Source organism: Dermacentor andersoni, chromosome 1 (assembly GCF_023375885.2).
Source record: "Dermacentor andersoni chromosome 1, qqDerAnde1_hic_scaffold, whole genome shotgun sequence".
Taxonomy (NCBI): Eukaryota; Metazoa; Arthropoda; class Arachnida; order Ixodida; family Ixodidae; genus Dermacentor; species Dermacentor andersoni.
The window spans coordinates 395,292,165-395,309,719 of NC_092814.1; the positions used below are offsets into that span (position 1 = coordinate 395,292,165).

Here is a 17,555-nt window from a genome sequence, read left to right on the forward strand (position 1 = left end):
GTCGGTGTGTGTTCGTTTGCAGGCGGCGCCCGTCCCTTGCCTGGAGTTTATTGAGAGCTTTGACAGCGTCAGCTGCCCAGCACATTATTAGCCACTAAAGTTTCCAGGGGCGTCTTGCACATGCGTGAAGAGAATTTACTACCCTGCATTATCAGCGCTTAGGAGACGCAGGTTAATGGCGCGTATCACCTACGTCACCTTTTTAAATTTGTAACGCATCAACAGTCCTCATGACGGAGCATAACATTGTGTCAACCTAGTCAAATTCATATTTATTTAATTACACACAGCCCCGATTTTGGCATACCTTCGGTAGAAGTGGGAATAAAAGAACAAAATAAGAACCAGTACAGTGTAAATCCATGGCCTACATACAAACAAAATACACAAGAATTTTAGAAATTTGCTTCAAATATACCATTGCTTACACAATATTACTTTCGAGTGATATGAAATATTACTCAACTTAGCATTATGACAATCGCCAAGAAACAAACAGTTTAAAAATGTTCGAAATGTTTGCTTTCCGCCGCAACAAACCATATGAACCACTCTCGCGTCGATTTGACAACTCTGCACAGCATTTCCGGATCCATGCTTCTACAGGCGGCTCATTTTCATGTCGTTGGCATCGGCGGGGTCAACTACGTAAACGCGATCTTTCACATGGTCCCACAAAAAGAAGTCCAGTGGGGAAAGATCAGGGGATCTCGGTGGCCAAAACATTTATCCTTCGCGTCCAATCTACTGCCTGGCAAAGTTACAGTTTAACCAGTTCTTTGCAGTGGAGGGGAAATGTGGTCGGGCCCCGTCATGGTGGAATCAAACTTGCCGCCGTTCGCTGAGAGGGAGACTCGAGGGAAATTTATCGACGACAGCAACAACAATTTCGCGCGCATAATTCTTTCAATCGAGATTTCTTTCGAAGTGAGGGTCAATGATGCTGTCCCCAAGTATGCCACACTATACATTTACACTGCAGCGAATTTGGTGGTTGTGTTGCCGCAGCCAGTGAGCATTTCCTTGCGACAAGTAGTGAGCATTGTGAATCTTCACTGTGTCTTTCCTGCAAACTCGAGCCTGATCCGTCCAAATCACTTTGTACGAAATCCTTATTTGGTCAATTTTTATTAGGGCCCAATTACAATATTTTGCTTGTTTTTCAAAGTCTGCCGCACTTAGGTCCTGATGAAGACTCACATGGTGTGGATGAAATTCGTGCTTTTTTAGAACGTTATGCACTGTTCCCACGCTTTTCCTGCATTGTTAAGAAATCTCTCTGATGCTTACATTTCGCATTGCATGCACGCAGGCAAGGATGTCAATTTCAAACTCCTCATCAATCATGTACTTCTTGGGCGGTCTTTTTTGGTGAACTGAGCCTGTTGGGCGAGAAGGTCTGAAAATGTTAATAATTGTTGCTTTCATTCAAACTCTCCTATCCGGATGCCGAGACGCGTACAGACTCATTCCTGATGAAGCATTGGCATTCATCTCCGCCATTCATAGCACTAAATCAATTTTTCCTGCCATAAAATAGTACCTCTGCCCAGACGAAACAGCCATTTTTCAACGCAGAAGGCCCCAACGCAGGGCTTGCTTCTTCCAACGGCCCAGCTTAGTAGGGGCAATCAGAGCAATAGGCAAAGGCACATAATGGAAGCTCAGAGGTTAACTCGATGCGCTTGCAAGGCGATGCCTGATCTGTTCTGCACATTGGCAAAACCACGAAGAATAAAAAAAAATCGTCAGGCATACACCAATGAAGTGCAATACTCACGCCAGTTCACAGTCGCCCTTCTATTTCGCAGAAGTTTTTCAGGCGTAGGCAAGGGCCCTCAAATCGCACACTTCTGGAAGGTACAGCGACCCTGGAACACCACTGGAAACCAAGCTGCTGCCCGGCAGCTGTCACCTTTGTTTCATGCTTAGCGCTTGCATGATTTTGAGCCTCCGAAATACAAAAAAAAACAATAAAACCAAAGTCAGTAACGTAATCCTGCACTTGATTGCTTCGACGGTACGTGTACAGTGGCACCACGCTTTGGTCGCCAAGTCTGCAAGTCATTGCTTAAAAAAAAAAAAAAAAAAAAAAAAAAAAAAAAAAAAAACGTGCTCGGCCAAGCCATCCAGCAAAGTCATCCTTCGGTTTCGCTGGCCACAAACCAAAACGGTGGCCAAGAACGAAAACTAATCACCGTCGCCTGTCACCCCGTATTCCTGTCAGACGAAGCGTCATACGCAACAGCTGCGTCACCCTAGGGAGGGGCCTCATAGTGGGTGCCGCCGTCTCGCATACGTCTCGCATGCGTAATTAGACGGCTTAGGCTGGAATTTCAGACGTTCATATCTCGGCACACAAGTGTTTTACTAAAATTGTAAAAATATGGAATAGTCACCAAATGGCACCGCCTCTGAGTTTTCAATATAAACATATATATGCTAACTGCAGTAAATAAAAAGCTAATTATCGAATTTAAATAAATACTGACATTACCACGACAATTATCCTCACAGTTTGCGACCGCCTGGCCGCACAACGTAGGTAGACAAATGGCTTCTGTGTACTCCTCTGCTCATTTAAAAAAAATCCGGAAAATCTAACTTTAAACACCATATATATAAGGCAAATGAGCTGCCCCCATACATTAGAATAACTGCTTCAATAATAGGAATTGGGAAAATGACACGACAAACACCGATTAAATCCCTTCTATTTTTAAATTTGTAGTATCTGACGGCGTGTCATTTCATTCTTGTCACGAAAGACAGACGTCACATGTTGGAGCAAGTTACAATAGAACATTGTCTTTATACAGTGAACACTTTTCTAGTAATGCACTCAATGTCGCTCAATATGAAGGAATCCCGATGCGGTGTTGATGCTTCAAAACAACCCAGCAAAATAATTGAGGGGCTCCGTGGGCAAGATTAGAGGAAAACAAGAAGCGGTAGAAGACAAGCTACGAATTATATAGGTAAATTTTAGCTGTTCTGGATAATTTTTTGACCGGTAAAGTTGTTTTAATTCCACTTGCTGATTCACCCAATTTTCCACGTTTCTTTCATACAACAAGAAGCATAATTATATTGACACGCATACCTAAATGTATCCGGTGGCCCCATTTCAGCGACTAACAAGTTCTCAACGTTATCGCTCGGCGCAGGACGTGCCTGTACGTATCGGAAGTTTGACGAACGTTATCGATGGTTCTATCCATTCTCTGTTGTCCACAAACCTTGTATAATCTAATTGCGTGCGCGACACGAATTGTGTAGTAGTTTCTGGAAGGCGCGGGCACAAGCGAATACGCTGAAGCTTTCGGCGACTGATGTGAAAATGCCGACGCACTTGACCCAGAGATCAGATTTTGTACGGTCGCCGACTTTGGTGGCCGCTATTGTTGCGATTGAGTGTTACATGTTTTGCTGGGCACAAGTTCGCCCAATAAAGAGTTACAGTTGTAACTCCCAGTTTTGACTGCAATATTCTTCATCGCTACTACATGAGAATATTTCTGAGACAGATTTTTTAATGATGCTTTGCACGCCTTACGGTTACGTAGATGCCTGTGCAATGAGCTACCAAAAATGAAATCGTACGACAGCTTTTGATATTTGGCTTAATCATGCAGGTGTTTCCAAAGTGATCTTGTAGACAAACAACGACGTGAGCACAAGCGCTCATGTCGATATTTTGTGCACCAATATTACACCAAAGGTAAAACAAAATATGACAGCAGGCGTACATTCAATATTCAAACGTCTTTTTTATATCTAAAAGAGCATACAGTAAGTTATTGTTTCAAGCTCAGTTTTCAGTAGACTGCATTAGGCCGGACTTAGGTGGTTCGAGACAAACTTGCCAAGCAATAGTGTGCCGCAGCCGAGGAGCGAGTGTCGGCGCGAGCGTGGGTGCAGCGGTCACGTGCTCTTTTCCTCCAACCGACGCGTTCACTTGTAGGCGCGTACCGAAGTGTGCCGACGCATGCCGGTGGTTGGGCCTTTAGGCGCCCGTTCCTGTGGTGGTCATCGGCGTAACCGACAGAACGAGCACAGGGAAAGATGAAAGAACGAAAGTGGAGCGCGGGACGACAGACGCGAGCAGGGAAGCGGATGAGGAGGGTGCAGCGGAACCATGAGGCGTAGAGTGGAGGAGGGGAGTGTGGCGAAAGAAGCCTACTGCAGCGTCTACGGCTCACGAGGGGGCGCCAGAGGAGCACGCATCGTCTGGGAGGTGTGTGTCCACGTCGGCTGCTGTGAATGCGTCAACCACGCGCTGGCTCTCGCGATTTCCAGGTTAGAGAGACAGTCGCCTCACACTTGGCTCCGTTTGCAGCACGAGGCAGATTCTCCGCACCAGCCGATACATCGCGAAAACACGCAAGGAGCTGCGCTCAAATTTCGCATTGCGGCGTATCCTTATCGTCGGTTAATTTTTTGTATAGATTAATTCTGGCTTCAAATTGTAGCATTTCTAACTCATTTTATTCTCCTACGTTGTCTAGAAATTGAAAATACACAAATGAATAAATACCTCTCTAAATATGCTAGCTTCACACAACCAGGAAGTTCTCTGATACACTTTCATATACCGTAACCAGAAAACAACTTTTGAATGATTGCGGCTTTGTATGCTCAACCATCCCTTCCTGTTTGGTCTCCAGTGGAGCACCAAAAGTCCAGTAAGCATTACTGTACGCAGAGCATGAAGACAGGGGTACACGTCTAGGCAAGCATCAAAGCCTGTTATTAGAGACTCTCCTTGCACAGTGGAAAGGCGCGAGTGCTAACCATCCTGCTGTGACTTCTCATGGCGGTGTAGCAGAGAAGAATCTCCGCCGAAAGCACAAAAAAAAGGAACACAGCATTAAAGACATGGTAGCTGCGGCTAACTCAATGGTCCGGATACAGTATGCTCTTTTACAAAATCGCAGCTGACTGTCTTGAGGCGTAGCTGTGGCCAGCCGCGACAGGTACCGAAAGTTTAGACACAAATCCTTCGTGCACGCAATCGTTAAGAAAGACCCTAGCCAAGGCACCCTAACTAAATCACTCGTAGTCGTTTGCTGGTTTCCTTTAATGATTTGACGTCGCAATGCCACCACACACTACCCGCCTCTCATCACCAGCAAAACCGAGACTTAGTTTGTCGCGTCACTGAAAAAACCACTACGCGAATGAGTTCATCAGCACTGAACAGGGGTATGTAAAGCTAAGCCTCGTACAAAATATGCACTTGTAGAGCTAGCTTCTAACGTAGCGGTATTTTCATCCTATGCATGTTCAACGAACAGGGACATATTCGAAAACATTCAAACACCTGCACTGCCCTCAGTGATCGAAGCACGTGAGTCTGAACGCCGAATAAATCATGCCCATAATTCACTTTACAGGTAAGCTCTTTGCTGCAGTAGCTTGTAGTTAGCGAAGCCACTGGCTCTAGCTCTAGCAAAAGCCTAGCTGGGAACAACAATTCGTAAGCAATTTCAAGTTTGCAGGGTGAATTTTCAAGCAAGCACTTTAAGGAATCATCAAATTTGTTTTCGGTATTCTTACATGTAAACACAGGAATGGGAGGTAATGCAGCTTCTATATTGGGCCATGAAATGATACAACAGCAGGAATCACTGTGCAATTCCTGTGCTCGCATGCGCAATTACTGAAAGCTCGCGGTATGTTAATTCCCTTCTCAATAGTGGAAACCTCGTCTCGAAGTATTCCCGCAAAGGCAGGCATGTATTTCCAAGAAAGACGAAACAGTGACGAAAATGACGCGTTCCTGCACGATATCCTGAATTCCACAACAGCATCATAGTTTGTTAACGGATAGATTTTGCCGTGCTCCAGGCATAATTGTACTTGCGAAATGAAATGTAAAGTCAACTGGCATGGAACAGATATCGCGTAGAAGTTTTGCAAAACCATACACATCTATTAAAGCAAACACTACCGGCCACAGTTCTGTTTCAAGATAATTTAAAAGCAGAACGGCAGCTTTAAAGAAAGCAAGGAGTGCTGTCTAAACTAATGAAAACGCTCAATTTAAATGGAAACCAGGAGGGCACATGTGATATGAATTGTACTTGTTTCATTGTTTTACTTGCATCAGAAATATTATCAGCTGATGACCGCATAATGCCTACAGTTCATTTTAAAACACGTGCAAACAATACTCGAGACACTCAAAACCTAACAATTCCCTGAAAGCAGTGCCCAGTGGGGCAGAGATTGGCAAACGGTATTAAACACGGATAAAATAGATTATATGTTAATAACAAACAATAAATCAACCCTTTTCTCTTCCTACAGCATTAATGGCCTCACACTACGGAATGTTTCACAGTATAAATACTTGGGAGCATCGATAAGTCGTGACGTCAGCCAGAACGAGCATGTTGAAGAAATATAAAGAAATCAATAAATAATTGTTCTTTCTTAAACGTTCGCTTACAGGTTCTATATATGAAACACGCATTCTGGCTTACAACAGGCTCATCCGACCAATATTGTAATATGCCAGCGGCGCGTGGTTTCCGTACACTAAGCACAACATTCTCGCAATTGAAAGGGCACAAAGGAAAGCCGTGCCATTTGCTTTCCGTCGTTACAGGCATATGGATTGCCCAACCAAAATGCTCGCTGGCCTCGCAACTTTGTCTAGGCGAGCCAAAGTGCGCAGGTTAAAGTTCTTGCATTTATTGCTAAACCATAGTTTCAAGCTACATCCCAAGTCATTCATTACTACAACAATTTCAGGCAAACGCGAAACAAACATAAATTTACCCTAGATAAATTTCTTTATGCTAATAACGTGTTTCGTTTCTTTTCCCACTAGCAGTTACAGACTGGAATTCCTTGGATGAATTTATTGTTGGTCAGCCAACGCTAGAATTGTTTTTGCATTCGTGACGATGACCCTATTGCAAAACACAGTGCCACTGGGACCCAGTGCGCCGGATTATGGGCCCAGTGCCGCGCGCTGGATGCTGGGCAGGCGCAGCGTGCTGGGAGGCACTGGCTACTCGTGCGCAAAACAGCTCTGGCGCGTTAATTATGCGGTGCCTGGACACCGTATATATTTTTTTGAGTACAGAAAGCAAAAAAGAGCTTTTTAGTGCAATAAAAAAGAAAACAAACTAAAAAAACATAACAGCGCCGACCACGATTCGATCGTCCGACCTACAGATCCCACACCCGGCACTTTACCGCTACGCCACGCGAGAATTTTTCTTCTTTATTACATGAAAAAGAAAACTGAATGTGTATTACAAAGTGGACACAACTACACACTTAAAACTCAGGCAAACACACACATGTATCCGACAAGTGCATCCAGTCTGGCGCAGGTTCCTGCGAAGCGTACACACTTCTTACATAAGCAGCACTTTCGCGAAAGAATAACTTTGTAGATCTCGGGCTTTCTGCATGGGGATCACACAGTCTACTTCTCCATAGGCTATATAAACCATGTACTATGAACATGTCATAGGAAGGACCACCCGTAACCTTAAACGGTAGAAACCTAATTGTGTATGGAGTCATGTCAGTATCCTTTTTAAGCGTCCGTTGGAGAATGTCCCAAAAGAATACAGCGTCCCTAGTCTATGAAGCAGTGATCTATGGTTTCGGCACGTGGACAGAGCCGACAGTTTGTTGACCACGGCACAAAGCAACCCCTCGAATTCGACCAAGTTTTAATAGGGAGTGTTTCCGAGTGTAATTTAAAGAAAAATGTTTTTACTCCAGGAGGTACACACATTTTTCGGAGGCGCTAAAGTACATCCTGAGAAGGCCGGCTTAAATAAGGTGCACTATACAATGGATCTGGGAAAATAGAGCCCACCAGTGCCGCAGAAATTGCTTTTCGACTCGCAGTGAACACGTACTCCAGGCTGAATCTAACTTTCAAAAAAAAGAAATGTGTCAACAACCTCCTTGATAAAGCCCCAGTGAGCTTGTGGGACATCTTTGGCGTTTGATGACACTACTATATTAGGAACATAATGAACTAAACGGAGTTTCAACATTTCATGCAAGAATGGATGGTCATTGTCTCGAAAGAATAACAGGCGTGAAACAATTTGCCTGACGAAGAGGTGGACTAATTCTAGACCTCCACGTTCAAGTAGGAGGAACAGATTGTCGCGCCGCATCGATTCACAACTCGAACTCCAAATAAATGCTGCAAATACGCGATGCAGTGCCTGAAGGCGAAGTCGTGAGCAGTGCAGTACTTGCAGCACATACATAAGACGGGAAGCTAAGAAAAGATTACGCACTTCAGCAAGAAAGAACATTGACAAATTGCGCCCTCCCCATGCATTCACTTTACGTTGAATTTTGCCAACTTCTCCCGACCAATGAGCGTTGCTATTTCTATACAGCGATACAGGCACACCTAAATAACGCAGTTCTTTCTATTGAATGCCTGCGTAATGTAATGGCATTGTGGCCCATAATCCAAACCAAACACCTGAACTTTTTTCAAAGTAAACGCTTGCACCAGAAGCCGCGCAAAATTCTTCTGTAATTGCAAGAGCAGTCTTTATACTCTTTTTATCTGCACAAAAAAGGCCACGTCGTCTGCATACGCAGGAACCCGAACCTCATTAGTTAGTAATTTAAACCCTTGGAAATTTTGTTCTTTAAGAATGCTCATAGAAAGTGGTTCTAAATACAAGCAGAACAGAAGCGGTGACAAAGGGCATCCTTATCGTACTGATGATGTAAGCCATTCACTATCAGCCTCGTTGAACCATTAGCATAACATATCCTGACACCCCTAAGGAGCAGGGATACGATATTTATATGTTCTAGTACAGTAAACAGGAATGAGTGATTCACCCTGTCGAACACCTTAGCCAGATCTAGCTGTACCATTGCCACCTGTCCAATCCCCTCAGCCACACACTCTAGCACCGATCTCGCAACATGAATGTTCGTCTGAATGGAGCAGCCCCTGATGCCACATGTTTGATGATCACCGACCACAGATCTTATTACAACTTGCAAACGGTTAGCTAATACCTTAGCAAAAATTTTATAATCAACATTGCATAAGGAGATAGGTCGATATCCGACAAGTTTTTGCAATTTAGTCGCATCATCGCTTTTGGCTATAAGGACGGTGTGTCCTTCGTACATTGTGGCGGTTAGGTACCCTACTTCTAAGGCCTCACGGTACACCTGAAGTAATAATGGCGATAAGAGGGAATGAAAACACTGATAAAATTCGGCAGTAAGGCCCTCCGGGCGGGGCGTCTCGCCCTTCGCTAACGAATCGATGCATGCAGTTACCTCATTAATGTCAATGTTTTCATTTGTATAATCGCAATCATCCTGATTTAACTGGGGCAGCAACGATACAATTTTTTTGGCAGAATTTGTATCCAAAGCCTTATGGTCTCGAAATAGTTTTTGATAATGCTCTAAAAACGCTTTAGTTATTAGAGTAGGCTCGCTGACAATGATTCCACCATACTCTATATCTAGTATTTGTTTCGACAGTGCGTGTCGGCGTTCATCACGAAGGGCCCTACTGGAAAGCTGTTCTTCCAGGAAACGCTGCTCTCGCGCACGCACTAGTGCACCTCTGTATTTTTCTGCATTCAAAGTTTGTAACTGTGCCTTGACCTTATAAATATCATCGATATATTGACCCGGATGTAAGCATTCAAGCTCATGCAATTCACTCAGAAGTCTATACAATGCTTTGTAATTATTCTTTTTTTTAAAGGCCAATATTGATGATTCTTTGATAGCTATCATTTTAACTTCCTGCTTGAATAATTCCCACACAGCAAAGAGTGGCAAGTCCTTGCGGCTTGACACATGAGCTATAAGCTCAGTAACACGATTTAAGAAACACGCGAAAGTAATTGGTTATTAAACTTCCACAGCTTTCAGCACATACGCCGACTTTGATACTGACGGCTGCCAAACGATGCTGAGACTAGGCAATGGTCACTAAAGAATATGGGGTGCACAGTGTAACCATAAATAAGAGGTAGCGCGCTAAGTGAAACGTAAATTCGATCAAGCCTTGCATGCGAGGTACCCTGGACATGCGTATATCGACATCCCGCCTTTTAATTTTCCCCAGTGTCCACAAGGTGATAATCACATATCAGGCGTTGCAACGCATCACTATTTGGATCATGTCTCAGCTTCAGTGACGTACGATATTGCACGTTGCATACACAATTAAAGTCACCAAAGAGCGCCAATGCACGATCAGTACAGAAATGATGTTCTAGAGATAAGAAGAAACACTCGCGTTCACGTAACTTGTTTGGAGCATAAACACACACAAATCTAAAGCTCATACCACTGATATCAATATCGCAACAGATTAGGCGCCCTTCCCTATCTGTAAACAAATGTAGCGAATCACATGGTAAATGTTTTCTAACAAATAACATACAGCCTGCGGAAACGCCTACTGCATGGCTGACACAAACATTATAGTCAGAAAGGAATTGAGATAGAGCTACTTTTGTGTTTTCGTCGGATTCAATCTTTGTTTCTTGGATAGCAGCAATATCTAATTTTCTATTGCGTAACAAATGAAGAAGCTGTACATGCCGTCGCTTACTTCGTAATCCACGGACATTTAAAGTACCAAAATGGAATGGAAGAGCGCCCGCCATGATTACCTATGTAGGTGCAGCGTTTAAACGCTGCTCCAGACGTGCACCACTCCGTTCTTGATGAGGTGATGCACTATGGACCTTTTGGTGCACGTAAACACAAGGGACATCTGCAGGAGTAGGCGTTCCTCGGGGCGGTTTTGTCAACTTTGACACTTTGGGAACGCGAGCCTCCTTTCCCAAGGGCGAGGGATTGTCAGATGGCGCTGGACGCTTCTTAGCGGCCTCGCACATCGATCCAGATTCCACTGACGGTGGGCGATCTTGAACTGGTGGCGATTCTGCCCATGATACAGTTGGTTCGTCGTCAGGCGCCTTAGTCTCATGCGCGCTCGCGGGCTTCTACCTGAGGCTAATGTCAGCCGATGACGGCTTAGTCTGTTCTTGTCGGTGAGTCTCAGGGAGTGTTTCTCCAGTTGCATCCACAGCCTCGCTCACGTCCATTAGATGATCGGTGATGGTATCATCCTCGGCTGGTCTATTTCCACGAAGCTTGTCAGCGTAGGTTCCAACGCATGCATCTGCAGGGTGACCGTAGCGGTGACACTTACTGCAGCGTGGTGTTCTACATTGTCGCCGGATATGCCCAACTCTGTTGCACCGGAGGCAAAGTGGTGGTTGGCCAGGTACCAAGATATGGCACTGGTGGCCGTATATGCTCAACAGATGTGGCAGATTACTGGCAGAAACTCCATCTTTCAATGAGAACGCTACGTCTCGATTAGTCATTTGCCAGCCCTCCATGCCGTCACACCGCCACATTTCTCTCGTGATGGACTGCACTGTGTCATATGGCTCTAGCGCTTCGACAATCCGTCTCTGTTCGAGGTGTCGGGGAAGCCAAAGAAGCTTCATCTTGATATTCTTGCATTCCGGGTCTATGACAAGGCACTTGAGGCCCTTCACCAACAGCTCGCCTTTGTCGACAAGTTTCTGTTTCGCGATGCTGTTAACACATGTCACCAACCACAAATCGCTCATCTGGTATTGTCCAGCGCCGAGTATGTCAGTTGCATTTAGCACTGAAAGGAGAGCATCGCGAAAGTCCGGGGCCCGATACGGCCGCCCTGCCAGGTCAGCATGCAGGAAAACTGAATTGAGAACGGTGTTGCCAGTCGGTAGGCGAGGAAGAACGACTTTATAATTACCGGAATCAGTATTCGACGGTGGGTGTGATCCTCGGCCGAGGGCCGATGCGCTGTTTCCAGCGGAGCTCATAGCAAACGTGGCCGTTCGAACAAGCCGAACATAAACGGATAATTTGCCATGTCAAAATCGAGGAGCAGTTTTAGTTTCGCAGAGCTAAGTCTCGCACAGAGAGGGTAGGTGCGCTATCGCCCAGCAACTAAAGCTCACGCCTGTACTACAAAGAGAAATTTACTGTCCGTATTTAGTAGCATGCTCGGAAGTGCCACAACATCGATTTTCACTTGCGAATGGTGTTTTAACTTCGAAAAAAAGTGCCTGAATGAACCGCCAGCTCGAGACGCTGTATGGGCTGTTACTGCCGATTTCGATAGCCGCTTCTTGTTCTTCACGCGATGGATATGCAACGTTTTCTTAGTTCAGCGATGCCTTTCAGTCGACACGTCTGTCTAGTCGGTGTTTGGACCTCTTCCTTTTAGGTATGCATCATCCCGACCAGACGGGCTTCCGTCATACTCTGAACTTCTTCACATATACCTGTGTTTATGACGCGTCACATCCGCAGTCATCACTTTTTGTGCTGGCACTGTAGACATGAAAAAATTGTTTATTTAAGAACACCGATGCCGAAGCTGAAATATAGAGTGATTTATCCTTGTTAGACTTCTTGATTCCTGAGTCTACACGTGCCGATAGCGTGAAGACGGACTCGGCGGATACGCTTGGTCTATATAAGCTTCGGTGGGGACCGATCTCGGCGCTTGTAGCTGGCAAAAGCTAAGATGTGCGTATTTATGCCTTAGAACGTTTTTTAGAACAATAGGGAAAGCGGAAGCGCACGAATCACCTCAGCTTTGTTATCGGGGCCATAATATCAGTCAGCGATAGGCGTCGAACACAGGGTACGTTCGCGCGCGTCTGAAAGTCTTCTGCATTTCATGTCCACTCCACAACACTGCGACCACGGCGACAACTCCCAGTCATATGTTACGTGCGAACTACTAAAGAATGCGGCATCGTCTGCGTTTGCGTGGTTTCGTTCAAGAATTTAGCTATCCGTCCAGTCAAAAGGGAAAATGAAAAAAAACGAAAGTGATCTTCCGTGTGAAATGTCCATGAATAAACGGGGCAGCTCGCGCACCTTTATTCCAAGCTGCGACACGAAATAGGGTTTTATAACCCCAAGATATAGCGTCATTTAGGACAAGAGACTAGTATCAAGCGAGGAAATTGTATAGAGCATTTAATATTTAGCAGCGCTCATCCTTGCGTACTGCAACCAGCGCGGCACAAACAACCAGGGCAGTTTCCAGTGCGAACCAGCGAACAGCAGCGAGAACCAGCTCCTGTACAGCACAAACCAGTGCGCCCCAGCGTCATGGCAGTGGAACCAGCGTCTCCTCCAGTGTTACCCAGCTCTTATCCAGCGTTCTCACTGGTGTCCCAGTGAGTCCCAGCGAGCGCCAGCGTACACAGTGCGACCCAGTGCCAGAAAACGCGCTGGTGGAATTCATGTCTAAGGCCCCCGTATGCGCCCTCCTCTTATTACTTTGTACAAAATACAGTTTCTCTAGACGTAATAATGCGCTTCACATACGTCATAACATGACGTAATTGTTAACGATTATTTCCCTTCTTAAAACAATGTGTGCTTTCTACGAAAGCCTAAAAGTCGTAAGTGACGTCCCTATGCCGTCACATACCAGTATTCAGCAGATTTCAAACATATATATGTATATATATATTGCGTTTTGATCACCTACTGCGAGTAGTACAATAGATGAAGACGTAAGGTAACGCAGGAGACGAACGATCTGATCAAGAAACGCTCATGTATGCGAGCCTCTAACCCTACAGCTAGGATAGAACTAGCAGAATTTTCCAAGTTAATCAACAAGCGTAAGACAGCTGACATAAGGAAGTATAATATGGATAGAATTGAACATGCTCTCAGGAACGGAGGAAGCCTAAAAGCAGTGAAGAAAAAATTAGGAATAGGCAAGAATCAGGTGTATGGGTTAAGAGACAAAGCCGGCAATAACATAACTAATATGGATAACAGAGTTCAAGTGGCTGAGGAGTTCTATAGAGATTTATACAGTACCAGTGGCACCCACGACGATAATGGAAGATAGAATAGTCTAGAGGAATTGAAAATCCCACAAGTAACGCCGGAAGAAGCAAAGAAAGCCTTGGGAGCTATGCAAAGGGGGAAGGCAGCTGGGGAGGATCAGGTAACAGCAGATTTGTTGAAGGATGGTGGGCAGATTGTTCTAGAAAAACTGGCCACCCTGTATACGCAATGCCTCATGACTTCGAGCGTACCGGAATCTTGGAAGAACGCTAACATAATCCCAATCTATAAGAAAGGGGACGCCAAGGACTTGAAAAATTACAGACCGATCAGTTTACTGTCCGTTGCCTACAAAGTATTTACTAAGGTAATTGGAAATAGAATCAGGAACACCTAAGACTTCCGTCAACCAAAGGACAAGGCAGGATTCCGTAAATGCTACTCAACAATAGACGATATTCACACTATCAATCAGGTGATAGAAAAATGTGCGGAATATAGCCAACCTTTATACATAGCTGTGATTGATTACGAGAAAGCGTTTGATTCAGTCGGAACCTCAGCAGTCATGGAGGCATTACGGAATCAGGGTGTACATGAGCCGTATGTAAAAATACTGAAAGATATCTATAGCGGCTCCACAGCCACCGTAGTCCTCCATAAAGAAAGCAACAAAATCCCCTTAAAGAAAGGCGTCAGGCAGGGAGAGACGATCTCTCCAATGCTATTCACAGCGTGTTCAGAGGAAGTATTCAGAGACCTGGATTGGGAAGAATTGGAGATAGGCGTTAATAGAGAATATCTTAGTAACTTTCGATTCGCTGATGATATTGCCTCGCTTAGTAACTCAGGGGACCAACTGCAATGCATGCTCACTGACCTCGAGAGGCAGCGCAGAAGGGTGGGCCTAAAAATTAATCTACAGAAAACTAAAGTAATGTTTAACAGTCTCGGAAGAGAACGGCAGTTTACGATAGTTAGCGAGGTGCTGTAAGTGGTAAGGGAATACATCTACATAGGACAGGTAGTGACCGCGGATCCGGATCATGAGACGGAAATAATCAGAAGGATAAGAATGGGCTGGGGTGCGTTTGGCAGGCATTCCCAGATCATGAACAGCAGGTTGCCATTATCCCGCAAGAGAAAAGTGTATAACAGCTGTCTCTTACTAGTACTCACGTACGTGGCAGAAACCTGGAGGCTTACGAAAAGGGTTCTACTTAAATTGAGGACGACGCAACGAGCTATGGAAAGAAGAATGATAGGTGTAACGTTAAGGGATAAGAAAAGAGCAGATTGGGTGAGGGAACAAACGCGAGTTTATGACGTCTTAGTTGAAATCAAGAAAAAGAAGTGGGCATGGGCAGGACATGTAATGAGGAGGGAAGATAAGAGATGGTCATTAAGGGTTACGGACTGGATGCCAAGGGAAGGGAAGCGTAGCAGGGGGCGGCAGAAAGTTAGGTGGGCGGATGAGATTAGGAAGTTTGCAGGAACAACATGGCCACAATTAGTGCATGACCGGGGTAGTTGGAGAAGTATGGGAGAGGCCTTTGCCCTGCGGTGGGCGTAACCAGGCTGAAGATGATGATGATTTACCGTTGTTATATAGCAGTTCGCCCTTTGTTACATATATTATTTCTTACCTGTCTTCTGTAGGTTTACTATCTCTGTCATTTATTCATCAAATCTTGAAAACGTTATCGCACAAGTATTGATCTTTCTTCTTTCAAAAAATGTTGTTTCCTAATTTACTCAATTAGCGAACTTCGTTGTGTGCGAACTCGCACTGGTATTTGCATGATTTCTTATTGCATATGCACATATGTACCTCTGCAATAGCCTGCCGCTCATGTGTGTTCTACTGCAGTGATTTGCTCTTTGTGCATTTTTCTGAAAAGCTAATATTCGTAAGATTTTGTTACCGTTCTTCGTATAAAGACAAGGCGTTTCTGCAGTTTGTATCAGGTTCCTTGAGAAGGGCAGCTTAGCTTGACAACGTGAATCGATTAAAAACGTTCCAATAAATTGATTATGCCCAATTCCTCTTTATTTGTGTCGGAAATGCACACGACTTTCTAATTTAGCAGAATTAATAGAGTTGTTCCTCCGGTATTCACGATGATACAGGTTAAGGAGCACCTATACATCATTGTGAGCCTGTGTATTTGTTACCAGCTTTCTCATGTTTTTTTTTTACACCATTGAAAATAGCATTTTCATTTTGCGCTGTATCACGTTGGAAAATTGTACACCCTAATTTCTCCACTGCGAATCTCGAGAATGCCAGATCGTCATCCTCAAAGTGTTTTATGCTATCACTGATCTTCATTATAGCTGTGGTACGTCATTTCTTCATCTCTACGAATGCAAACGTCGGCTCCAATGAATATGATACAGCACAAATTATTTTCGCTACGAAATGTTTGCGCTGCCATTTCAAATTTCGCATTATTGGCTTGTAGACCGAGTTCTTTGAAGTAGACCGAAGCACGCGTGCACAAATTTCCTGTATAAACATTGTTTTCACCAATTTCTCTACACCTCCATCGTCTCTCATAATTTAAAGAAGAAAAAGTTAGTGACGTTGCTGTTTGTGAACGCGGGGGGCGCGGACGCGTATGCGCGCTATAGCGATCACGAAGCTATCGGCCCTCGGTCACCCTAGACTGTCCGCTTCACAGGTTGCTTTCAAAACACGGCTCGCGCGGCCGCCCCATACGCAGCAGCCGCTGGAGTAGAACCCCTCCCCCCCTCCCCTTTCCCGGTGGGAAGACGGCTCGCTTGCTCTCCGCTTTCCTCCCTTGCGCGCACAATAAGCCGCCATAGTCGGCTCATCGCCGCGTTCTTTCACACGCAGATACAGCATGCGGCGCGCGGGGTCGATGTTATCACGGGACGAACCCTGTGCGTCCATGCTGCACACAGAACCAGTAGCCACTGCAGGAGAAGGTCAACCTAATGCTCCTCCGCCTACCCTCCTTCTCCACTACACTTCCACTCTTACACTTCCACACTTCCACTCCACGGTGCCTTGCCGTGCGCTCAGCGCGCTCCTTCGTGCTTTCCCCAGGCCGCGACTCCCTTCTCCAACTCCAGGCGCCTTCTTACTCCGGCGCTTGCTTCCTGCGAGGCTTCAAACTTACCTTCGCCGATATCAGTGGCGGGCCACTTAAGCCTGCGCATAAAAATGAGAACGTTGTAAAGCGAATGTTTCTTTGCCTGAGCCTTCGACTATCCCAATGCTGCTGCTGCCGTTTCTGTTGAGGCTGCTGCTGTGTGGCACACCACGTCGGGGGGGGGGGGGGGGGGTAGAGCTTCTATATACATGACAGGAGCGAGTCGGAGAAGAACGGCGACGCCACAACCTCGTTTGGACCCCACTGCATCGAATGTGCACAATGCCCTCTGGAGCTCCCTGCGTGTCGCCACTTTAGATTCTGACCAGCTGTAATTATCCATGACTCCCCTCAAAAGCATTGCACAAACGGCAGCGCTTCCCTTTCTGCCAGCGTGCGACTACCGAGGGGATGTAGAAAGAACTATAGAGAGAAGGGAGGAGAAGAGGCAATTCCCCTACAAGGGGGGTGGGGGGTAGGTTTCGTGAGAGGGCAAGGAGACCCTAGTACTACACGACAGCGGTTGCGGGGAAACTGAATAAGCTTAAGTTCAAGGTACGGTAC

The 17,555-nt window shown here is 45.4% G+C and overlaps 1 protein-coding gene across 1 annotated transcript; it reads right to left on the reverse strand.

Moving 5' to 3' along the window:
- Positions 1–10,994: 10,994 nt before the first annotated feature.
- Positions 10,995–11,870, reverse strand: LOC126518557 (uncharacterized). The gene has a single exon (XM_050168335.2). It carries the CDS (start codon positions 11,868–11,870, stop codon positions 10,995–10,997), a length of 876 nt encoding a protein of 291 aa, XP_050024292.1.
- Between the last annotated feature and the right edge of the window lie 5,685 nt (positions 11,871–17,555).

Bases quoted from the DNA above. Each gene is read 5' to 3' on its own strand.
- LOC126518557 (XM_050168335.2), bottom strand. From the start codon at position 11,870: ATGAGCTCCGCTGGAAACAGCGCATCGGCCCTCGGCCGAGGATCACAC.